General features: G+C 40.0%; 1 protein-coding gene across 1 annotated transcript; it reads right to left on the minus strand.

Annotated features, from left to right (window-relative positions):
* Positions 1-1273: 1273 nt before the first annotated feature.
* Positions 1274-26879, minus strand: ADGRG7 (adhesion G protein-coupled receptor G7). The gene is given in 22 exon segments (XM_042031668.1): positions 1274-1452; positions 1455-1568; positions 1571-1622; positions 2848-3004; positions 4000-4155; positions 4660-4673; positions 5141-5208; positions 6773-7137; positions 8462-8575; positions 9907-10056; positions 11487-11567; positions 11569-11644; positions 13345-13452; positions 13542-13607; positions 13610-13659; positions 13961-14052; positions 14553-14708; positions 17073-17117; positions 17120-17184; positions 17953-18084; positions 22989-23096; positions 26774-26879. Coding segments are annotated over 22 exon segments (2319 nt in total). The 3' UTR covers positions 1274-1408.

Raw genomic sequence — 26879 nt, forward strand, 5'->3', positions numbered from 1 at the left:
GCAGTGTTTCCAAGGTTTTAACAAGAAACTTTGTGATCCCTAAAGTCTACATATCACAAACAATACCAAAGTTCACTACACTATGAAGATAAATATGTTCCACGTGTAGATAAGAGCTGAACTATTGTTCCTGTAACAATTTAGCATATAACCTGAAAAAGATCATTTTACTTTGTTCAATTTCCAAAATTAGGATTCCCCAGATAAAAGAAAAAAAAAAGCCATAAAATATATAATTTGGAGAGTGGGGGGGCTATTCTGAAAATGTTTTGTATTAAGCAAGACATGTTCAGTGTTGGCTATAACAGGATTTTATTCACATCTGAAATACTTAGAGACAGGATGCTTAATTATTAAAATAAGTCAACATTTCCAATTCAATACTTCAAGTTCTTCTTGGGACTTTTGATTGTTTTCTGGGATAATATGGAAACAATATTTTTATTAGTTTTTTAAAAGAGATATTCAAAATTAAATGGGATGTTCTTTAGAGAATACTTCTCTTTGTGGGGAAAAATATCAGTGATTAGAAATAGTATCACTTATTTGAGGAGCCATCCTCATAGTGCCTAGCTATGTTTTACAACACAACTAAGTATCATCCTTCCTAAACCACACAAATTTCTAAAGGAAAATTTCTCAAGGAAATTGAAGGAATTGCCAAAAGCAAGCATTATACATTGGACTTAGAAACAAAAAATGGATGCCCACAGATAAATGAACTTCCTGTCCAAAAAAATAAAAAGTATGGACTACCTATCCTAGGTAACTTTTAATGACCTTCTCTCCTTTTTCTGGAGCAGTAATGATGAATTTCAGCCTTGTACCTGATGTGACTGCTCTTTTTGGAGGCTTATCAACACTACAGAACGCTTGTTTTCTGCCTCATAAGAGAGAGCATGGGTTTCTAAGACATGGAGGACTTTTCAGGACTGATCAAACACTTCTATGAAGACACTCAAAGTCTCATGTATAATGCACAGTGTATGTATAACTATGCTGCTTGTTGATTTACCCTTTGGTTTCTAATTAAATTGTATTTTTACTTATGAAAGGGAGAGGAGAGCTACAGTGCATTGGCCACGTTCAGCAGGCCTGGAATATACAAAGGGCATAAATAGAGCAACTTCTATACATCTGTACTGGAGTATAAAACTGATTAGCTCAGGTCCTTTCAAAGACCTTGGAGTACAAGTCACCAAGAAGCTCTGGTGCTGCCTGCCTGGTTTGCAGTCACATTGTCCTGCCAGCACGTGGTCCCGCTTTTGGCTCCCCGTGGTCTCAGCTTACGATCTATTTCCAGCTACATGCAGCTGAGGAACTGTGGCCATCATTCAAGATGCCTGTGAGAGCTGCATGAAACAAACCATGAAAAATGCAGCATTGCATTTCACATATCTGCGGGTTTCTAGTTCTGGTTAGGGAAGGTAGACAAGGAAATACTATCTGAAAGATCTGGGTTGATCTGAAAGTTTCCTGTGAATGTTTTTCAGGCTGTGATTTTGAAATATTTTATGGTTTTGAATGCATATACAGTGGTACCTGGAAAACAAGAAACACTTTGGAAACTTTTTCTTGAAGAGTGGTGTTCTGAAAGTGCACAGAATACAAATCTGGAGTCCCTGTAGAGGAGGAGAAAGTGTGGAGTAAATATTTTGCTGTTAAAACCAGAAAAGATTAGTCAATGTGACTTGATTCGAAAAACAACCATAAAATGATTTTCGGTAACTGTTAACAATTACATTAATACCTTAAAATACAGGAAGCACTTTCAATAGGAAAACTATTCCATGTAGGTGATTCCCAGCTATAGGCACCTCATTTGCACATTGTAATGGATTAGTTAGCATGTCTCAGGAGTCTGTCTCAGGATCATATTATTACCCTCAGCTGGATAGGATGAAGGTAAGACCTGGCTGAGGATGCCATAAGCATTAAATGTGGTGTGCCGTATCAGCACTTCAGCCAGACTCACACAGAGTGAATAAAGACTTAAATATTTCTATACCTGGTTTTCTAAATTCTCATTTCAAGGATTAAGCAGCAGAATCCTGAGTCAAAAAAAAAAAAAAAAAAAAAAGGCTTATGCTTTTAAATAGATGGATGTCTGTTTCCTTTTCATTATTTCAGTTTTAAATCCTTGACACAATCTGTCCATCAGTGTGGTATGATCACCTTGGGACTTTTTCCACAGAGTTTGCAGATCTGATCATCACTGGTATACAGGCACACAGTTTTCAGTAGATTAAAAGGATAATAAACAACTTATTGTTTGGGGATGGGTGGATTTTCACATATTTCCAGTTAGCTGTTTTATAGAAAATAGCCAGGGGTGTAATAATGAAGAATCCATTACTCCTAGTACTGCATATGCCTTATATGAAGGGACGTATTTATAGGAATACAAAGCCAGGAATCCAGCAGAGCTGTGGGGGGAAAGAAGAGGCAGACACTTTCCTGAAGGCTTTTTTTCAGTATCTGTTTGAAAAGCCTCAAGCCATGAAGCTCTTGTTACTTCCCTGGGGCTCTTTCCAACAACTAATGCAGAAGAATTTTTTCCTGCTATTCTTTCTGAAAATAATTTTATATATGATTTGGTGTAAGAGAAGACACCCAGACAGAACAGTCTTTTCAGTGCTGACCTTGAAATAAAATCCCACCTTGATTTGTACAATGGGAAGAGTTTTATGTGTGACAGACCAGCATCTCTTTCTGAACAAAAATTCTGAATCCCTATAACTGCTTTCCAACAAGTTCCCATACTGTATCAAACTGTAGAACAAATAAATCTCATTATTATTTTCTTCAAATCTCAGTTATTGGTCTCAGAGTTGCTAAATACTTTGCCTGGGTAGCATTCAAAATGCAGAACAAATAGCTGAAAGCAAGACTTGTTTTTTCATGACTTATTAAAATGAGGTAGCTGATCATCCAGGTGATCCCAAGCACTATCACTATAGAGACAGTGCTAATCATATTTTTCATTAATGAATCCTTTTTATTCCTAGAAGCACAAAGACACAAGAAGTTATTAATTCTTTCTCTATACCATTTAATATCTATTTGAGCTTTAAACTTTCTATATATTTGGGCTGTATTGCAAAAAGATATGATTAAGGTGAGTTGAGAAGATACACTTCCCTACATTCGTTTGATGTATCATTTGGAGAAGAAATCCAGAAAAATAAATGTAACCAAATGGATCAGACTAGTCTGTGTTTAGAGTATGCAGCTTGGATGTATCTGGTTTTAATTTAAAAAGTGATGTTTACCAAGCCAATTGAAAATTAGCATGTTAGCTATTATAAGTTTTTTAGAATGCTTATAAGTTCATGCAAATGCACTTAATTTTCAATATAAGAATTAGCTGCCCATGATGTCTGAATATCCAGTTTCTCTTAAGCCTGAACAGACTCAGAGGTAAGGTATTTTGTTTGCTCCAACCATGAAAATCGTACATAGAGAAATGAAGAAATGGTACAAAGTTTTATTGAATGGATCAGTCCCATGGGATTAATAAAAATTAGAGCAATCCTTTTTAAAATAATACAGTGTACACTGAGGGTTTGTGACATTCAGCCTGTGACAATACATGGAGTGTTGATGTAAAACTGAGCAAGTAAATCTGCTTCAAGCTACTCAAGAACTGGCATGGTGTTTGTCTGTGCTGAGAAATTCATAATTCTCAGTTGGCTAGACCCACTCTTCTCTCACTTTTATGGATTTAAATTGGGAATAACTGTCACTGAAGTCGACTGACACTGCAATCCAAAAAGGGGGACAAAAGCCTGAAATGTGTTCATTGATATGCACTTGTCTTGAACAACGTCCGACCCATTGTAACAAATGGAATTCATTTTCTGCCTGCTTAAATTATACATTTCTTTAAAATAAAGGTTTTGTAAAAAATCTGAGTTTGTGACAAGAAAGTCTGAGCTGGTGACAAGAGACTGAGGAATAAATCTGCTGAATGATGTGAGGAGTCCTGTGCCATCTCACCTTATCAAATTTGTCTTCTTCTTCAATATCACAGAGATACTGATTTTGATGAAGATCAAGATGTGAAGCAGGAGTGCTACTGTCAAGAGGAATGACCACAACATGGGCTTTTGCACTCTGAGATTCTGATTTTGTTCCAGTGCTGCAAGCCATCAACTTTGAATATAAAGAGAGATAGGTTCAAAAGATACTTCAGATACATTATTCAGAATACCAAAACAAAACAGAATAATATTCCACTTTTCATCCTGAAAGACCTTACAGTGCTTTATAGGTCTTATTAACTTAGCTCTGAAAGGCAGCCATTCCTTGAGAAATGAGGGCTTTCAATCATGCTTCTCTTTCTCTGGGAATGCAAAATGATACATCAAACAAACGACATGGAGAAATAATAAGGTACAATATAACCAAATAGATATCTGGCCACCACATGCACCTTTATCTTTAGGATATATTTTATAGTAAAGAATAATAGGGCAGACCTAATGCACAAAGGCTGAAGAAGAAACAGGGACAACTTCAGAAAAACAGGGTTATCCTGTAATAACCTTCACCTCTTTTTCATTTTCAAATAATCTCAAATTAGAAGTCACACGCCCTAAATGAGTATCACAACATGACCACCATCTGGAAGGGGGTTTGTGTTTACATTTCCTAAACAAGTCTGTCTTTCTTTTCTATCATCCACTATCTCCAAGGTACACTGCAAGCCTGATAGCCTACTTTGGTATGTGTGCACTTGAATACCTATGCCAAAAACACTGGGCAAATAGGTATATTGTTATTATGGCCAGATTTTAAATAAATGTGAGGATTAAATGTAGGGGTGGGGTATCAGTTAGGCTAAGGGTGTCCACAGTTTACACTTCAACTCACAGGGGACTGCACAGTCTTGCAGAAGGATTCAAGGCAGATGTAGATTCAGTACCCTAAATCCTTAGTGAGGAGAAAATGTGTTTCCTTCTAGTGAATGTCTAGGTTAAGTGAAGACTTCTATTTCTTTTGACTACTTAGATGTACAAAATAGTGTACCAACAGTACATCTAGAATTGTATTAATAATAAGCCATCACAAAAGGCATGGGGATAGCAAGTGTTGTAATAATACATGAAATTAAAATTCTTCCTAGAAGAAGAAGTCAGTAGTTTAGAGCTTTTCCTTCTCTGTAAGTTGCTCCAAGTGTTACTGCAACTACTACGGCAGGGATTCCTAATTAATAAGAGAGACATTAGCATTTTATTGTTCGGTTGCACAGGCATACCTCCCTCCCACACAAATAGCTCCTTGCCTCTGAAATTTCATAGATTTTAAGAGCTATGTTTCACCTGCACTGTACTAAGTTAAGTGGGTTTTCTGTAGCCTAGACAAAAAGCAGGACTGAGGGTTGTGAGCACTATTTTTTTGAGGGCAGCTCATGTCCATGACTTGCTGATTTTTTTGCCATCAAAGAGTTTCAACAGAGCTTCCTGAGCCAACACCAATGGTGAAAGAGCAAGCTCCCTCCTGGGCTGTAGTGGGCTCCCTTATCACAACTGTGCAACCCTAACTTCTGGTCAGCAGTGAGAAACTAATTTAAGAACATTCTGCACCAGACACCATTGCATTTCATACCAGATTGATGCAGAGTGTAACTTTCACCCTGCAAGAAGCTTGGCTGTGCAAGTTTGCCTCCTCAGTGCCTTTGCTTCACTTCTTGTCTTCCACGTCTCTGCCTCCCAGGTCACCCTAGGCAGCACATCTCATGGAGAGGAACCCCATGCACAATTTTTTGTTTGGGTAATAAACATGCTCCTTAAAGTCTATTCCTTCTTCATCCCTAATACAGACCTTCCAGCTTGCCGTGCATTTACTGTGCTCTCAAAAGAGATCCAAAAGCAGTGAGTCAGAATCATGCTGGTTTGGATGTGTGTGACTTGTCACAGGACACACTGAAGAACATAATGCTGTGTTGTCATGCAGATACGTATGGAGGGAGCACAGTGCCACGTAGCCAGGCAGTTTTTGCTGAACTTTTCCTGGCTTGCATGTGCAGTCCGAATTCTAAATGTTTCAGGGGAATTGCCTCTACAAATGCAAGACATAATAATGGAACAATGAGGATTGAAAACTGCTTGGTGGGTGCCATCAGAAACAGTACAACACAAAAGCTGAATACACAACATGGAAAAGACAGGTGTTCCTGTACACTGCATTAGAAGAGTTTCTTGAAACAAGCTGAGATTTTCACTTTACCTAGTGAGCATCTGTCTGAATTTTTCCATTTTCCGGGTACTTTGCATTTCCCTTTCAGTCTGCAGTGTTGTTGCTAACTGCTGTACTGACTTTAGAATGTGTTCTTTGTTTATTAATAAATAATATATAACAAATAATATCAGTCACTCATTGCTTTTGGATGTATTCAAGGCTCTGGCTGGGAATCTCTACATCAGGAATTTAAGTCCACATATGACATCACCATAACTGAAAGATTTTTTACTTAGTTTCCAGAAGCAGATTGTTGAATGCTTGATTACTGTGAAGATTTCTCCTGCACCCAACAGGCCTGTGTTGCTGTGCCAGTGACCAAGCTATCAGTTTCAGTGTTTTATTAGGACAATAAAAACAAGCTCAGTTTATACCAGTAGTGTGAGCAGCAACAGGAGATAATAAATCACGTGGCACTAACCCAGAGACACTGATTGTAATTGCTCTCTGCTGATTTCCTGTCTTTACAACTCTCCCTGAATGTACTCTGTACTGTAAAAGTTGCCATATGGATAACTTTAAATCTCACCCCATCCAATTACTAACATGGTTACGAGGGAGTGTCCAGGCAGCAGTTTGATGGCTCTGAGCAGCAATAGGTACAACTGTGCAGAATTGAGTGCTGACCACAGAAATGTTGCCAGCAAGAAATAGTGCAGTAGGGCAGGCACAGCTGTGCACCAGGAGTCTGCAGGAGGATCCCCCTTGTCAGAGGTAAGTAAGGTGTTACTGGTGGCATCATAAGGAAGGTATTGCTGGTAGCATCTGGTGATATCATTGCTGCACTTCCTGGCAGTGTGGTTTTTGATTCCAGAGATGAAGATGATGTTAAAAATGAGCATAGAAAAGCAGAGACTCACTAACATTCACATTACAGATAACTTTTGAGTTTTCCTATTGGTAGGAATATGTTTAGGAGAAAAAAGGAAGAGAAAAGTAAGAAAAATTGGAAAATATTTTCTCATTTTCATTTATACTAAAAGCAAGCTAGAGTACAAACTTCAATACAGACAGAAACCAAAACAATAACTTGTTCGCAAAATTACACCAACGTTACTCTCAGACAGCTTAACAAATCCATCAGTTTTGTCTGACTTTGACTAGAACACAAAATACCCAGCACCTTTTAGGACTAGGCCTTGACTCAGCAGTTTGGGATGCATTTTATTTTTTTCCCCTCTGCTCTTTTTGGAATCCTTTTTTTCGGTGTTAAGAAGTGAAGTAGCATAAAACAAGTATTTCTAACTATTCTCCAAAGTGCAACAGAATAATAAACCTCAACTTCCAAACTTTGTCTTGTCTCAGAATCACAGAATCACAGGATCAATGAGGTTGGAAAAGACCTCCAAGATCATTGAGTCTAACCTATGACCAAACACCACCAGTATCAAGTAGACCATGGAACTGAGTGCCTTGTCCAGTCTTTCCTTAAACACCACCGGGGATGGTGACTCCACCACCTCCCTTGGCATGATATATATTATATACCGTATATGTATGCATATGTATAAATATGTATTTTTATGCATATATAAGTATGTATTTATCTATATAAAATAGTATCATAAATAAATGCATTTAAAAGGCAGAGTCTGGAAGCTCCTACAATCTTTAAAACAATAACCTCGATGGAATTGTTCCAAATCTACATTAGCACACGCAGGATGAGAAACATGCATTCATCTGTTGTAACTACAGCTCTGCTGGCAATTTGCTCGTTGTTCAGAGGGGAATCACAGGACACCATTAATCACAAGCACATCCATCAAGGCAATTTGCTGCAATTGTGTTTGTATTAAGTCACTCACAATAAAACAGTAACACAAGCAGCTACCAGCTAGAAAAAAGATAACTGTTTACACATTGTAGTACTGGGGTATGGGGAGAGGTCACGCTGGTGGTGGGACACTGTGACACATTTTTAAAACCTAGTATTGAGATAGTGAACTGAAAATCTCAACATGTATCACAGACCTGTGTAACGATAATAGCACTCTGGGTCTGTGTTGTCAGTGCCTGGCCAGGGCAGTAACAGAGGTGTAAGCAGGTACCGAGCCATGCTATGTGATTTAGCTATTTTTAAAAATACTATTTGCTAATCAATAATATTGCAATATGGTCTAAACTGACTACTTTTAATTGTTTTCTCAAACTACATGCAGAGCAGAATATTGTAACTTAGTGCAAAACACTTGCAGTTTAACATCTTCCCTCTTACCTAGTGAGTGTTTGAAACAAAATTGTAATAACCAGACCAGCCATGGACAATCCAACTCCAGTATAAGAAATATTATCCAAAGGCTTTGCATATTTATATTTGATCTGAAATGCCTAGAAAATAAAATTGTATCAGTTAGATGAGAAGAGATAAATTTCTTTCTGAAATTTGTGTTTCTAGTTGCACATAGAAGCAAGAATGTTCTAGTAAAGTTTGATTATTGCTAGCCATTGCCAGAATTTTTAGATCACACAGAATGATTATAAAAATAATAAAAAACTCCAAAACTAGAGAAATTTGTGAAGAACGCCAAAAAGAGATTTAACAATGCTGATCGGGTATTCATCAAAATAGCAGATAAAATTATGCATTTAAAATGCAAGGTGACACAGACTGGACAAAGCAGCTTTTAACTTTTCATACTGGTGAGCATTCTAAATTTTGACTTCTTCTTTTGATCTTCTTAAGGTAAGATGTTACAAAGAATTATAAATTGAAACCAGTCTATGTTTGTATAGCGACAATAAAGCAGCAAGTAAATGTAAATGTATTCAGCAAAACAGAAAATGCTGTTGTGTTTGCATAAACAGATGGGAATCTTTGTTAGAAGTCACTTTGTGCAAAAAGGACATGCATAACATAAAGGGAAATACAGAAACAAATAAATAGTAAAAATATGGAAATGCTGTTCTGTGAAGACGGTAAAAATGAACTCTGAAATGCTGGCATGCTGAAGTTAGTGACCACAGATACGTGATTTTATCCAGGGTGTGTTTTGTTTAGAGAAGCTGAAATAAATACTGAAAGAATAACAAACGTCAGAAACAGACAATCATTCCAAAATAGTCTTGTTAGTACAAGAGGGCAATGTATAAAACTTTACGGTTGAAAGCTTAATATTTACAGAGCAAGTGCTTTTATAAGCATATAAGCAAAGGGAGTAGTTAATGCTAAATCCTCTGAGTTATTTACCCAGCACAAGGCAGTGCCACAGCTAGACCAGATTCCAGGCTACTCTACTGTTCATCTGGGGGCACTTTAGCCTTTAGACAAACCCTCATTCAACCACCAGCTGCAGCAATGGAGGTGCAGAGCTGGAGGCTACAACAGCTGAGCAAGGGGAATGAATTAGGCCAGCCCTTCCCTGCTATGGAGCTGCACAAGCAGGTGGCACAGCCACAGGTCGTGTCAGAGGAAGCCAGGACTTGCCAATACATTTGGCTATTCAGCAGCTTGGGCACAACTTGCCCGATTTGCCAGATCTGCCGTGGGGCAGAAACAAGTACATGAAGTACATGGGGACATCTTAAACTCCTGTGCGTTCTAGCTGAGTGCACCTATGCCCTTCTATTGCCATGCTGGTCTTAGAGTTAAAAACAACCAACCAACCAAAAACATTAAACAACCCTGGACTCTTCCCATTCAAGAAAAGACAATGCCCTATCATCAGAACAGCAAAATTAGTGGTGTGATTACACCTGCATCTCAAGAACTGGTCTCTCCCTTTTGCACGGCTAGCGGTACTCCAGTCATTTCGAGTGTAATCCCAAACGACGTAGGCGTGATCACACAGCTGCAGTTCGGATGTGGTGTACCAGGGACTGGGATCACAAGGGGAAAAGGGTCTACAGAAACACAGAGATGGCATCAGCAAACAGTGTGTACTGACAGTGATTTGATTTTGAAAGGGAAGCTGGTGCCTACCAAGGGATATATGGGTTTCCAGTAAACCTTATGAATGATATCAATAACAGCATATTTGGCATTTTAAACTTGCTTTATATGCCTTTCTCAGTTAAGATTGCCAATGAAGTTACCAATTCCTGTGATTTGTTCAGGTAATTAGGATTCAGGCTCCCACTGACTCCCACAGCATTAAACAACTGCCAGCTGAATTCTGTGTAAGCCAAACAACAGCTTTCAGTTTGTGGTAGCACTGTGTTACTGCCAACCGGAGCTGGATCCACACTGGAACAGGAAGCAAACAATGATAAACGATAAACCCACCCCACCACTTCTGCCACACAGTGGTGCTCAGGCATTCATACACCAAATGCAGTCATTTTCAGACAACAAACTTCTGCTGGGTACTGCAATTAGAACCACTTTTTAATGAGCAACAAGCAGCTTGGAGTGCAAATAAGAAGTGAACAAAACCATTCATGGTATTAGGTAGTTCTGTTTAAAATTATGAATAAAAGTAGGAGTAAAAAAATCAATTATAAGTTTGTTTCAGTAATTTCCTTAGAAATTACACATTTCCTGCATCACTTATCTGTATGGTTCCATGGTTATGATTACTGATCTGTCATATGTATTTATTTGACCTTAAAAGCTTTGTTAAATGTTGTAAGAAGAAGCCAACTACTGTTTTCGGGAGAAACCATGCCAAACATGAATGCATATTATCTAAAAATTTTGGGGTTTTGGCAAATGGACACTCACATAAGAGCATTTCCTGCAAGAAAGTAGTAACACCTGGAATCAGTTCCTCGTGGAGGAAGTCAAAGCACACAATGGTTTTAACTGGAAGTAGGAGTTAAAAGATAGCATGAAAAGTGAACATTCCCCACATTAATATGCATATTGAACTATGCCAGTCATGTTGACTTTTTCTTGTTTTCCAAGATTTTGGTAGTCTTCTGGAGAGAAAGACTGTCCTCCAGAGACCTGGTTTTTCATTCTTGATATAGGACTAATGGACCCTAGGACAAATCCACTCTGGCATACCTATAACATTTTATGGAATACAGTTTTGCTCACAAAGGTCCCAGTTTAGCAGTACGGAGTCAGTAATATCAGCTGTTTAGTACAGAAGTTGAAGAACATTTTCTATGCCACATTATCCAAGCACGCTTCACTTGTATCAGTATACATCCCACAAACTCTGTCAATTGCTTATTGCCAAAAACCAAAGCAAAAAAACCCCAACCCCCTCTCTGCTGGAATCTCTTTCCCTAAGTCCTGAAGAATGCAGCAGGGCCAGGGCAGCCTGTGGTTCAAACTGGCCATGGTGTTTCTCACCTTGGGATTGAAGGCTATTTCAGCACTGCTGGCTACTCCGCCATCAATATTGCCAGAGATGACTCGTTTAGAAACTGTGGAGACTCTGATAAACCGTGGACAGGAGGAGTTTGTCATTTTGGTACAGGACAAATCCAACTCTGCCACTGTCTGATGAACCTTTGCAAGGCAAAGAGAAAACTAGGTATAGATGGCAGGTATCAGAGAAGCTGGTGCTTTTGGAGAAGCCTACACAATGCTGTCGCACACATTCAGCATTTACAGATTCTTGTTCAGATTTTTTTTTAGAATCCATATAAGTAGTAGAGAAGGGCTGCTCTTCCCGTGAATGTCAAGAGACATCTTCAATTTTTGCTGAGGTGGGGTGTGAAAATAATTATTACCATTCTCTTAATGTCATTTCTGGGGGAAAACACTGGTAAATGAGGAAAATAATATCCTAAATGCCAATATATGCACACAGTCCAAATGGCCAGAATTTTAATAATACTGAATAAGAAATAGTCACACCAGGGACGTTTACTGCTAGTGAGAAGTCAGAGGAGACTGCCTGGTTTTTTGCCTTCAGATCCCACTTTTTGACTGCGTTTCTTTTGCACACTTCTAGCAAATTAGAGTTCACTACATTATTTAAATCACTCAACTGTAGCTTAAGTGAGGAAGCAAAATCCTGGATGATATAATAGACTTTGTTATTGATTTTATGCTTTTGATTTAAGATCAAGAGGGACTGATTTGATCACTCTCTGATTTGATCATCAGGTGAGACTAATGTAACTGTATATCAAGAAAATATCATAAATGTGCACTTAATATTGAAGAAATCTGTTGGGACTTTTTTTAAGACAAGCTTTTGACATCTATCTGTCTTGAGGGGACTGTTATGTGATACTGGCATTATGATAAAGGCTTTAATTACATGATCACACTGTTTTTCCACATTGTTGTCTGAAACAGTGATCACACTGTTTTTCCACATTGTTGTCTGAAACAGTGAACAGAAGTGGCAATAAACAGTTAATGAGTTATTCAGTGATTTTTTTATTGTCAGTGCTGGGTGTGTGAGGTTACTTGGTTTATCTCTTCACATTTTATTCTAATCCTGCTGAGAGGACTGAATTATTCATTTCCCTGTGGGCTTGTTTACCATTATGGTGTCTAAGTGCTCTACTAACTTCACCTTTGTTATACTGTTGTGATGTCTCAGTGTTACTGACACTACACGGAGAGACTGAGGACAAGTCTGCTGGTTTCTGGTGCCTGGTTTGAAACTCTTGTGATGTCAGAGAAATGCATGTTTGAAACTCAGCTCTCCCACACCCACCAGCTTCTGAAGCAAATGAAGCAGAGGAACTGTAACCTTTTTCTTTTTTCCTCTCCTGGTCAATACCAATTTATCCTCTGAGCACTGCAGAGTGCAGTGGACATCTGGAAAAATCCCAAGTGGGTAATCCAATTTGCAGGTGGTAGGATGTGGATGTCCTGGCTGACACCTGACAGTAGTAGTAATTTTAGTTGAAATGGTTGATATATTCAGATTTCAGGCAAAGTAAATATGTACTGGTTCTTGATCTCAATGTTTGTAGAGGTATGGACAAAGACTCAACACACTCTCAATTTTAGAAAACAAAACAACTGAAAAAGTCCCAGACACCAAAAGCATTCTAGCCATGACATGTACTTTTTCATTCTTCTATAAATAAGATTATCCAGCTCATTTGACACGTGCATTTCTTGTACCAGGCGTCAGCATGCATAAAAACCAACCAGCTAAGGGTTTTTTTCCCCAAAGGAGATTTTTAGTGAATATTCATTAAAAATTTTCCCAGCTGCAGTTTTCAAAAGAAGAAAGAACTTACTGTGACTTAAAATGTTGAACAGTATCTGAACTTCAGTACTGAGGCCACCAATCAGCCCAGGAACATTTTCCTGTATTTCTAGTTTTGTTGTCTGATACTTTCCCAGTGCTATATTTTTCACCATTAGCAGTGTATGAGTTAGGATTTATGGTTCATACTGCGGTGTCCAGGTAAATCCAACAACCCACAGGACTTACTTCTCTGTGCCAAAAACAGAATCATAGAGGACCCTAATTTCAGTGGAGCAGACTGGATTGCAACATTGGCTGTGAGATGTTGCCAGTCAAAGAAAATTCCTCCATTGTTTTCATGAGGCTGCATCAAAATAATGAGTGGGATAAAAGTTATCATTATTTGTTATTATACAACTACAGGTTCAGTTTCTGAGCTTCCTCTCTGATTTGGTTCTCCAGTGGGAAGCACTCCTTGTTTCCTATCCATACCCTTTCTCTAACGCAGAAGAATCCAGCAATGTGTATGTTGGTGGAAATTGGAAATTAAACATTGGCGTTGAAAGCTAAAAATATTTTGACTTGTTCACAAACTGCTTTCAACCTAAACAGAAAGGGAAATGCTGTTGACTGCATCTAAAGAAAATGGCAAAAGCTGAAGTTACCTGGTTGTAGCATTGACAAGATTACTGTGGATGAATTCTGTTTCGTTGGCATCCAAGAGTTGACTCACTGTAGCCATTACTGCCACAGATGCCTGAGACATGCGGAAAAAAAAGGCAATATTCAAATGCAGTTGAATAAATCACCCCATGTGCTACACACTGAATGGGCAAAGTAAGAACACTTAACGAGCATTGCTTGAAAGTACACAACAGAGTAGAAAAGCAAAGGAAGCCATTCAAGAGACCACAGGCTTTGTGCCAATGGGTTCGTAAATTCCACACTTCTATTAACTTAAGAAGGATTAAATTATCAACTTAAACATTAAATGGTGCTCATATTAAAATTTCAGATATACATCTGAACAGCTGATAAATTTACACTCCGCTCTGAGAACAGACCCAACAGTGATTCCACAAGTATGTGCTCAAGGATGCTTAAATAACTGTTAAATGGCAAAATTAGAGCATTGTTTGTAGTGTTATGTACAGTTAAGAAAAAGGACAGTGTCTTTTCTGCTGGTAGAGGGGGGACAGAATTGATATCCCAAATATTAAGTCCCACAAGTCTTATTTTAGTCCTCACAGAAGTCACCTGAAAGTCTTCTGGAACATTTGGCTTTTTCATAATCTGTGCTGCTATATTTGCAGCAGCAGTGATGTTCTCTCTGGTCAGTTGGTCTGGCACGGAGGTGAGGATTTGAGTGTTATTTGCAATAACTGAAACCTTGCTGGAGCACGCAGTTTCAACCTGTGAGGAAAATGTCATTCAACAGAAACAAAATGAAAAACGGAAAAAGAGTCACCACCTCATAACATTCTCACAGAAAATAAAAATATACAAGTATTTGGCCATCTAAAATGTTTATGTTAATGTCAAGTACATGTTATTTGCAGATTCTCCCTAGAGATTGTTTTCATGAATTCATGGAGTATCTTGGGTTGGAAGGAAGCCCTGGAGGTCCCCTAGCTCAGCAGGGCCTGAAACCAGGCTGCTCAGGGACTCACTTTGAATATCCACAACCTCCCTCAGAAAATTGCTCTTGTTTGAACAGTGTAAAGAAGAAAAATTTTCTCTTATCTAACTGGAATTTCCCATGTTGCCACTTGACTCTGTGGGCACTCATCCTAAAACTGCACACCTTGAAGAACAGCCTGGCCCCATTGTTCTCCACACCTTGCCATGAAGTAGCAGCAGGACCTCTCCTTTGTCTTGAGGTTACTGAGTTCTGAGTCTATAAACTTCTGTACACTTTTCATTGTTCCTTAAATAACTACAACAGGATTTTTTGACAGGCCATCAGAGGAACTTGAGAAATGTCCCCTGGAACAATCATGCCTCCCAACACAGTGCTTATAACCTGCACTGAGTACATTATCCTCACTTCAGCACATTATACAGAGTGTCAGCTTGGAATAAATATTAAAAAAACCACCAACAAAACAATAAAATATTCTTCTTCTGGAGATACTAGTAAGAATTGCTATAAGCACTGGCTGGGTCCAGTTTGAGTTAGTTAGCACTGAATGGAGAAAATGTCTGTTGCATCTTAAGAGTCTAAACATAAAAGGAAGTTGAGTCATATGATATATGATATATGATATATATGATATTTGATATATGATTTATGGTATATGATATATGATATGTGAAGGTGTAGCTAGATAACAATAAGAGACAGAAAATCTGCCAGTCATCAGGTGAAGTCCTCTATTTCTTAATACTGCCAATGAATATCTCTACTGAATTGCTTCAATAACTGAATTGTTCTCAAATTATTTATGTTGGGAAGCTACCAAAATCAAGATTAATTCTATCACGCAGCTTTGAAGCGTCGATAAATCTTGGAATGGTAGGTAAGAAAAGTGAATGTGTTGCACAGGGAGGAAGGAAATTTGCTTTTATAATTACTGGAGATGATATTATTTGACTTGAAAACATCTGCCTATGCATGATGGACCAACAGCACATCATGAACACCTGTGTTCACTGTTCTTGCTTATGACTTTTAGCATGACCTTGGATTCAAGGTGAATATTTGAATTTAAAAGTAATCAAATCCTTTTAAACCTGGTCTCTGGATCACTAGCATGAGCACTTCCTCCTCCCATTCCCCAGATCCCCAAGCAGCCCTCAGCTCACTAGATGGCAGCCCGACATCACAGCTCCCAACAAAACCCCACATTACTGATGGCAGCAGAAAACCCATAGGTCACACCTTACTGGCACTAGAAATAGATACTGCTAATATTATATATTACTTTGAGCCATTTAGTGAAGGTTATGTACTGGGAAAATGTAAAATTGAGCTCAAGGGTTTCTCAGGAAAGGATCCAAGCGGGTGAAGCATTGGGTTGAAGGTACAGTAGTCAAGCAAAAATCTGCGAGAAAAGGGACTTCTCTTATTTAAAGGGACAGTACCTGGTGTATTTTTTTTTCTTTTTTTCTTTTTTTTTTTTCAATTGGGGCTAGTGATAAGGAAATGAAACACAGAAGCAGCAGAAGGGAAGCAGTCACTGTAATGTGCTTAGTCATGTTCAGCTCTCCATGTTTTGCAGATACACAGAGCTAAACCTTAGAGCTAGACTTAGGGGGTTAGGGATTTTATGGATTTTATGGAATTTATGGATTTTATGGATGCCATTCATACAAGAGAGTTTGAATCTGGATTCTTGGTGGACAGAAATGTTGATGGAATGGAAAGGCTTCACTCTTAATCCTTCTGAACATGTTAGTGTCAGTATCACCCTCATGCCAGTCTTCTCCAAATCCCTTGCATGTTCTCATCAATTTGGCACCCTGGGTCGGCCTCACCTCTGCTCAGAGGCATTTGCTGTGAACTGGGAACCTGACTGAGGAAATTGAAGGCCAGTTAAGAAATAATAAAAAGGATGCTGTGTCCAGGCAAGCCCAAGCAAAATAAAATGATCACTGTTGGAAATTCAGGCCATTTGCAAAGCAGACACATGCCAAGAATGCCACTGGAAAAGGCTTTGGTCACTTATTTTGCTTTCTGCAAAGTTTTGATGAACATAACATATATTTCCTGCCTCAATTTTCCATTCCCACTCCCCTTTCTTTCCCCAGGATGTTTAAATACTAATTTAATATTACCTGTGATGCTAAGGAGTCCAGCTTTTCATTACAATTCAGAATTTGATGGGAGGCTTTAAAGTAGGATTTTTCCTTTCTCTGGAGCACGTCTGGATTGCTACTGAAGCATTATCTGTAATTTTGTAAAAGCAGAAAGATATGCATTTGGTACAGAAGCTCTCACACATACACATGACCTCACTGGGAATTAAAACTGTTCTGTGGGTGTGACACCCTATGCAGTGTAATTTTCTGTTTGCTTGTAAAATTTTGTCTTTCAGTGTTACAAGTGACCATCAATTATTTAACTATTTATTGTTCTTTTTAGAGCATGTATTTTACATTCATGTACACAGTCCTGTCAGAGTGGCTGATATTCTTTATGTCAAAGTCAGACAGGCTTTCATTATGTTAGAGCTGCAGAAACACGTCTCTTAACTGGGGGGCACTGGCATCAGCACTGAGCTGTCGGAAAGACTCTTTACCATGTCCTGAAAAACATTGTTTATAATTCATGAAAGAAATGCAAAGGACATGTGGAGCAGCCATGCAGCATTTATTCCTCTACACAGTCTCTGAACGCTGAGACAGGTCGTGGAACCACAGTTGATGGAAAGCATCCTGAATCCTAATGCTAAATAGTAGGATATAAACAGATTGTTTTTCTATTAAAAGGCTGTTCAGGAGCTGACTCTCCTCCCAGCCCCAGACAGGCACAGATCCATCTCAGCATGTGTACCTGAAATTCTCTGCATTTGGGGTAGAAAGCTTTGCAGAAAAGTTTGTGCTATGGAGTTCTGGCTTCAAACACAGACCTCTCATCTGGTCTAATAATCCAACATTGTTCACAAACCTTACATTTACTTTTGGGAAGTGGAAGCAAAAGGAAAGAAACACATACCACTCACAATATGAGGTGCACATTTTTCTTAGGAGTGACCATATTTACCCACTATAATCCGTTCAAAAGTAAAGGTTTTTATATTGCTTTCAGAAATGTTCACTGTCTCAGTACTGTAGTCACAAAAATTAACTGCACAGAAAAAAATATATATAGATATATCCAAATGAAATATTTTTAGGATAAGGATCAGTTTTCAAAAATAAAATAGTGCTGAGACAATAGAAGCTCATTGAATCTTTTGCCCTAAATGAAATAAAAGCAGTTAGGTAAATCTTGTCTAAACCCAAGCTGCTAAGCTGCCTCAAGTGATATTTTTGAAATAAATGAAGTCTTAAAAGCCCATACTCTTTGCCATCTCTTCTATTTTCACTGCTTTAGTCCTAGAAAATTTGTGACAAATTGTAAAGCCTCACCTTTGGTGTCTTAATACCCGGGCAGAAATCAGATTTGATAACCTAATGCCACAGAATACAGCAGGGGGGCAAAATTACACACTTTTGAACAACTAATGGGGAACAGTCCTTTGGTGACTCTAAACAGCGATGGGTTGGATATGGCTTCTGGTGCAGGAAGTTTCTGCCCTGCTGTCTGCTGGACTGGGACAGGCTGGCCACCCCAGACCCCACAGCTGATACTGGCTACATCTAAAAGCAGCATGATGAGCCTGGTGAACCCTGACCTGACCCAAGAGAGGAGCCTATTACATTCTCATGTACCACACTGCTATAACTTAACACAAATTTACCTCACAAAACTGCAACCACTTGGGGAAAATATTGCCGCACATAGGCAGAGAATTTTTTGCTTCATCTTAGGACTTGCAATATCCTGTTTTTGCTAACTTTTGCTAATTCAGACCACATTTCAGCTGACTATGTCCCATTAGCAGGACTGACTCCAAGCATATTTATGGTCAGGGTCCTGAGGGGGCTTAGGAAAGCTGGAGTGTTCTCTGTGTTCTGGCATGGACTTCCTTGTCAGGTTACTTAACTTTCTGGATCTTGTTTTCTACAGGGCCTCAGTTATTATACAATGACACTTTCCTTCTACACGAATTATTATGAGCAAATAAGGATGCATGATGCTGTGAAGATGAGGCTGCCTTACAGCACCATCCCCGAGCCTTGCTTGCCAGAAGGTGGTTAGCAGGACAAGGTGTCTCAAAAATCTGGTGGAAGGAACCTCTGGAGGGCATCTAGGCCAAACAGAGGCTCCACATCCTCACCAGGAGACATGCTGCAGTGACACGCTACCTTTTTAAATCCAAGCATTTCTCCTAATGCTCAATCTCAGCATCGCAAACTGCATCTTATGACTTCTATGTCTCACTTTACCTTCTGGCGGTGCAGAGAAGGTTTGGGTTTGATGGTCTTTGCAACTCCTTCTCAGCTGGAGGCTGCTGTTAGCCCTGCCCTCAGTCTCCTCTTCAGCACAGTGAACAAGTTCAGCTCCCTTCCATACTTCCTGCAGGCCACCTGTCCAAAGCCCTGTAGATGCTAAAAAAGCTGGCAGATTTATTTTCCCAGCTTTTTACAGCTGCTTGTGAAAGTCTCCTTTCTCACGCAAGCTAGCTGAAAACAGGGTAGAGGGTTTTGTAAACCAAGACTTTATCTCACAGGTGCAAACTTGTTATGCACAGTCTTGTTTTCCACACTGAAGAAAATATTTTGAAATGGGTGCTGTACCATTCAGCCAATCACTCTGGGAGGTGTATGGTCAAGCACCTAATGATGTTATGCAAACAAAGCTGTATAAACAAATCTGTAATTAATTAAATAATCCCATTTTATCCTGGACTTCTGTGTCGTTCTTCACGCTGTCCCTGCGGACAACAGTGACAAAGCCGCTCACTGACCTTACTGCATCCTGCTGAGCCCTCTCCAGCTTCCCTACGTCTGGTTTACCTGGCTTGCTGGTGGCAAACCTTAGCTTGTATTTCCCCGTGGTGCCTCACCAGTGCCAGGAGGGGCAGGGTAAAAGTGTCCATCAACCTGTCTCCCTCCACATAACACAGCTGCTCTTCCACCTTGTTTGCAGAGAACCGCATGCTGTTGGCTCATATTGAAGTTGGCATCCACCATCACTCCCAGGTAGTTTCCAGCAGGCCTGCTTCTCAGCCAATTCCAGCAAATTCCTGGTCTGTACCAATGTCCCTGGCACAGAGATCGGCACTTATTCCTGTTGGATGCTGTGAGGTTTCTGTTGGAATGATCTTCAGGTTTCTCAAGTTCTTCTGCACCTAAGCTCTGCCATTAACTGTGTCAGCAATGCCTCTGCCCCGCTCCAGGTTCAGTGTTGTGGGCATACTTGCTGAGTGGATGTGCTGTATCATGGTCCAGGTCTTTGATGAAGACACTGAATGATTCTGCCCTATTATTGACCAGTGAGTTGTTCTACTTTTACAATATCCTGATCAAGTCACTGATTGCTACCCCTTGAGTTTAGCTGTTGAGGTAATTTTCAACCCAGTGAGTTGTCCATTCACCCAACCTGTGTGTCTTCACCTACCAAACAAGAATGCTGAGGGACATGGTGTCAAAGGCATCTCTAAAATCAAAGTGTATTATATCTTGTTACTTTTCTGTTGTCTACATAGACAGTTACTCAGATTGATCCTGCATGTAAATCCATGCTGTTCCTGATGATCTTCTGGTGTCTCATATGCATGGAAATAGACTCCAAGAGGACATGTTCCAAAATTCTTTTAGCACCTGAGGTAAGCCTGACTGGCTTATGGTTCTCCCAGATCTCCTTCCTACCTTTCTTAAAGGTGAGCATAATATGGATCTTTTTCCAGTTCTCTGTGGCCTCTCTTCATCACCATAGGTGTCAGGAGTCCCACAGGGGCATCAGCCAGGTCTTTCAGCTGTCTTGAATGAATCCTCTCTAGACCCATGGATTTGAATGCCTTTGTGGTGATCCTGCCTTCCCTCTGATGGATGAAAACCAAGAATAAGTTGCTATGAACACATATGCATTCATACACGAATAGGTACTCATACAGGAGTACCTATTCAAACTTTTTTTTTTTCTCTGTCTAGTTATTCAAGCCTTCATCCAAAAGTGCTTTGGGCTGGTTTATATGCTTATACTACTTGATTTCAGACTTTAAAAAGAGAGTCCATCTGAAGTAAAATTTTCCCACTGATGCAAGTCTCAAATCATTCCAAATATTTTGACTTCATTAGGATCACCCAGATTAAAACAAAACAAAATGAAACAAAACAAAGCAAAAAAAAAAAAAAAAAAACAAAACAACCAAACAGAACAAACCACAAGTAAGAATAAAACCAGGCCTTTTGTCATGATTTGTGAAAGAAAATAACCAGGACATAATGTAGAAAAGCAATGAATTATGAGCCAAGTGGAAATTTTTCATCATTGTTGGAACAAAAGTAACTGGGTTACAAAAGTTGTCTACGCTGTATGCCATGCTCTCTTTTCCTGGCAATAAACCAGATCACCTCCTCCATACTCCCAGCACGTGACTGCCTTTTCTTCCAGCCTCCTCAACACCTTTAGCAGTATGATCTCATGCTCTTTATGCTCCATCATGTCTCAGCCCCTCTCACCTCTTAGATCCATCTTTATATTCTCAGTACATAAAATATACATCTCCATTTTGTTAGCTGGTGAAGAGGAAACAAATGTCATGAGTAGTTTATGCATCTTAGTGACTAGACTGGGTTGACTGGTCATGTGGCCTCCACCTCCTTACTGATGGCATAAGTCTCCTTTCCTTTTCCTCTTTGAGATATTTATAGGGTTGGTCTTCTGTACCCAACTACTGATATGTACAAAACTCAAAAGATTTTGAGACCTTTAAGATCTGTAACCACTTAGTAAATTTAGTTGAAACTGATCAGCAAGTTAAAGAAGGTGCCAAGAAAGTGGAACAGCAGACAGATGAACAGTATAAACATTGCTCAGGAACACAGGGTAGAATTCAGGGTTTGTAACTTCAATAATGTTTGTTATGATTTCAAGTTAATTGCATCTGTCCAAACATTCCTACCTCATGCATTTTAACAACTGTTGCTATTAAAATCTATTCTTTAAGGCAATTCACAGCAAATCAAATACAGAACAGTAGAGCAGTGAACAAAGGGAGTTATGGAATCATCATAACGCTTTGTTTCCAGTGCTGAAATTCAAGCCATGATTATTTAAGCCAACTTCTCTGAAACATTTTGCCCAAATACTCCAATCAGTCGTGAACTCATTCAATCCGTCATTGTCTGTTGGATGTGCTGCCCATCCTGTCGCAAGGGAAATGACATGGAAGACCTGGACTTTCCATCTACCTATCCATCTTCACCAAGCATATTTTCCTGGATACACTGCAGATATTTTGACATCCATCTGAGCAAATATTCACATTGTTTGACAAAAGCACAGCTGACACATGACGGTGTATTTGTGTGTCACACTGGCCACATTGTGGGTTGTTGGCCTGGGAAAGTATGAGCTGGGGATTTTACCAGCTCTGGAGATCCTGCAGCTTGGTGAGCTGGCAGCCTCCCAGCACAGGGCAGTACAGAGAAGCCATGTTGTGGCAGAGGGGACTGAAATGGGAGTCAACCAGGACAGTGCTATTCCAGGTGTAGGAAATTTGACTCATCCAAGACCAGCGCCAGTGGCAGCAGGAGCTGAAGGCAGGCATTGTCCTGCAGCGTGCTGAGGTGGATGGTGTCCTCAAACACAGGGCAAATCCAGACATGGCAACAGTGGTCACTGAGGTCTGAATCAGATTTTCAAATCACTGTGATCTTCAAACAGGGGAATTCAAACAACAGCCAAATTAGCTAGAAACAGGCCACAGATTTTTGAAACCTGTAATGTCTTTCCCAGATATATTACTCCTTTGAGGTGGGTGAAAAAAACGGCATCACCAAGCAAGAAGAGGCATGGCACTGCTTGCAGATCTGACCCCACTGAGCAGGTCTCATCAGCAGGAAGGGTCAGGGATCTCCCAAAGTGGAGAGGTTCCCAGAAATTATTCCAGCTGCCCATTCTGCCTGGCTTGTAGTGACCTATAGGACAAAGAGATCCCACTTACTCCTCTGGGCACACTCAGGCTCCGTCCTGACAGCTGCCACTGTTGAGACAGAAGCACAGAGGTTCCATGGGTTCTGTAGTGCCTGTGTAAATAAAGAATCAAGCTGTGTGTATATGAATCTTCATTAATGGGTAGGTAAAACAATGTATCTATTTAATTTTATGAAGGAAAGAAGGAAACATGACATTTTTGAAGCCTCAGCTAAAAATATATACATGACCCATAATCTCACCCATATACTCAGTCCCTTGCCCCTAAACCAATGGCATGAACGTGGGGTCAAAGCTTCCAAACATGAATTTGTGTTCCCAAACTAATGTAGGTGGGAACAGTTTTGTGTAGATGCTGAATGAGCAGGAGTGTGGCCCTCCAGATCAAACTTTTGAGCCCATAAAAAACCCAAATTGCTTCAGCAGGAATTCACGGGACCAAGAAGGCAAAACAATGCTGCAGATTCCCAGTGCTGAAGGGCCTAGAACAATAACAAGGACATGGATAGTCACACATCCAAGAATCAGATAAAGATGCTATTATTGAAGACAGGCATTATAGGATAAAACAGAAAAAACCCCATGCTGCATCTCTGCCATAGCCTCTATACCCATTCCAGGACAGGTGACAATTTTTATTCTGTCTTTTGGCAGAAATAGTAGGTTTTCTTCAAAGTAGTCATTGAACTGGCTGCCACAGCTTCAGGAAACGAAAAGGCACTGTCTAAGCAACTGTAGGGAAATTGCGGGTCTCAGAAATTTCTGAACATATTGTGTTATTTCCTGTGAACAGCGAGCTCTGAAAATGTTAAGGTTTTTTTAGAAAGAGACTGACAAATCTTGAATGGCTAAGGGGTATTCTGCAGCAGGGGTTGCAACAGGGAAGGGTTTGGTGGACCTCAGTCTTAAAAAGATGGATCCAAGATCTGGGGGATCTCCACAGACCAAGATTTCCTCACAGTCAATCTCACCAGGTCCTTAAGTGAAGGATGGAGTTGGAATCCTTTCCAATAAGGTTCACAGTGGAAATTGCACACCTATGCACTGGGTGTAGTGTATGGCTTCAAATAATGCAGAAAACTGGATTTGAGGTTTTTTTTTTTGATCTGATTTTTTTTTTGATCTGATTTTTTTTTGATCTGATATTTTAATGCCTGTGCTTTGAGACACTGGCAAACTGAGTAAAGCCAGAACATTCAAAAGTAAATGGCGCTGCCAGGAACACGTGTCACTGTGTATTTCTAATGTTCTCCCTGAACTAAAGAGATTGCTTAACTTCTTACTCTTTAATGGGATTCATATAACTGGAGGATTATTGCAAAGTAATTAGCTGTGCCACGTGGCAGAGGTAATTCTGTTCTTGGCACTCTTTGCTCAGCTCTTGCTCATGTTATTGCTATTTAGCATTTGTGTTTCAGGCTGTCTCTGCTCCACTGCAGCCAGATGTCTCTGATGATAGTGGAATAACCTCTAAGTGTCACTAGGTAGTGTCTGTACTAGCCAGCAGCTTTTCAAAACACATCATCTCTCCATTGGAAATCTTACAGGAAGGAAAGGAAATCTCCTCCAGCAATTGAGACTTGTGTGGCTCAGCTGAGCAGCTGTGGAGAACATCTGTATCTGTGGGAGCTGGGTGTCTGATCACGCAGTTGTTGCTGCAGTGCCCAGCAGCACTGTCCCACCAGCCAGGCACACAGTGTGGCACTTGGGGCCATGTGGCAGAGACCCTGCTTTGGACTGGGAGCCTGGGAGCCCACAGGACACTGGGAAGCCTGCAGCACAGCTCCAAGGCTCTGCCTTGCTTGGTGAGCACAAACCCGAAGCAGCCAGGCCAGGCAGACTGCTGGGTCATGTGGCACAAAGGATCCCAAAACCAGGGAGGGAGCAGGGCTGCCCTGCAAACGCCTGGACCCTGGGCTGCCAGCGGAGGAGCAGTGGCTGGGACAGCCTCAGGTGGGAGCAGTGCTGGAGCTGCTGCTGCTGCTGCTGCCGGCTTGTGGCAATGTTGGTCACGGGCTGAAAAGGAGTGCAAGGAAAGAAAGGGAAAGGTGGAAAGGAAAACTGGGCTGACACTCCTTTGAAAGCAACAAAACAGAAAAACAACAGGCAGCTGTGGGGTAAAAAGTTCAGCGTTTACCCCTGCAGGTGTAGACAGAGCCGCAGTGAAGCCCGTGCAGCAAAGGGAAAGTGACAGCAAAGGGCATCAGCCTCACTTACCTTTGCATTCCCCGAAAGATTTCCTCTGTAGCAGCTCACGGGACCTGTTAATGTCAGGCGAAACTGTGCCTCTATTTAGTGCTTCCTGGTAACTTTTCTTAGCCTACTGTTCAAGGTCTCACGAAGCTTTTTTTTTTTCAGAAGGAAACTTGTGTCTTTCACAAATGTAAATTCCTGAGCTGACTAATGCAGTCACACCTACTACACATGCAGTAACTCACCAGGCTCCAGTAATCGTGGCACTGGCTTAAAATCATGGGGTCCTTTTGGTTTTGTTTTAAGGTTCAGAAAACATCCTCTTTGTCTTTTAAGTTTTGCAGACATTAATCATGTCAAGAAGCCTGCTGATTTTTGACCATATATATTTCTAAACTAAAACTATACGATTCTTGCATAATACCAGGTCATAAATGAACTGTTGAGCATGTTTTAATCAAGCGTCATGGGAACGGTTGATGCTGGTGCTTGTGGTTGAAATCTGAGCAAAGAAAAAGCTCTACCACTATACACAGCAAGCAGTGCACCAGATGGGCATGGAGTTATTTTCCATCCCTGAAGTAGCTGCAGTTGAAATGCCTTTCTTAGCAGCTCTTTGCCTGCAGCTGTGTTAGGCACAAGCAGAGGTATCCCCACGCTGCACTGAGACTTAACTCCCATCTCATCTGGCTTTGGCTCTGTCAAGTCAAACAAAGCTCTGAGCATATTAGCAAAGGTAGATTATTATTGACTTATGTTAAATAATCACTGTTTATTTCTGTGTCCTTTCTGGGGCTCAGCTATGTTCAACCCCTACAAACTATCTGATAAATCTCTTAAAGTAAATGTAACCTAATGAATCCTCATATAAACTTTTCTTCAGGCTTCTTGGTCTTAAATCATGTCTGACTCTCTACTGGACAAGCAGCCAGGACTATTTGATTCTTTCAATGTATTTTGAATATAGGTCCATGCATAGTTTCGTATCACATCAATGTAGTGAGTATTTTGCTGAGAGGAACCACTGACCAGCTTTCTGCTCCAAGTTTGCACACGGAAATATTTTACAAGAGTATATTGACCTGATTTTCAGATAGAGAAAATGCAAATCTCTGATATGCTTTCAATAAATTTTTCAGCAATGCAGGTTGCAATGAAAACATGAACAGGTGCTATATGCATGCAAGCATACAAGCATCTGCAAAGTAAATATTTCCTTTTTAAAACGCAATTTACTATACTAGCTAGAGGTTTATTTTTGTCTTTTGAAAAATAAATCAGGTTTCTACCAGAAGAGTGAGAAAATGTCAAGACATTTCTCAAAGTTATATCAAAGGGGTCATGAGCAGTGTACACATTACAACAAAAACACTCCAGAGATTGTTTGTCACCCTATTCTGTTTTACAGCAGCATACAAAGTTTGGAGTGCTTCTTTAAACATCATTGTAAGGAGAAAAATATTTCCACCTGAGAAGCATGCAACGTGGATGTAATGTTTGTCAGCAGTCGTGCTTAAATATTTAAGGAAAGGAAGAAGAACCCAAAGAGTTCAAATGGGGTAGAATAATTTCTTACCTCCTTTGAACCTGAGGAGTTGCCAAATACACAGCTCCCAAAGGGTCACAGTCACCACACAACAGGTAACTCCAACTAAAATTCTGTCCTGGTGGAGTGAAGTCAT

This window comes from Corvus kubaryi, unplaced genomic scaffold, assembly GCF_017639235.1.
Source record: "Corvus kubaryi isolate FWS band 111438036 unplaced genomic scaffold, C.kubaryi_AGA036_p1.0 37341, whole genome shotgun sequence".
NCBI classification, from domain to species: Eukaryota; Metazoa; Chordata; class Aves; order Passeriformes; family Corvidae; genus Corvus; species Corvus kubaryi.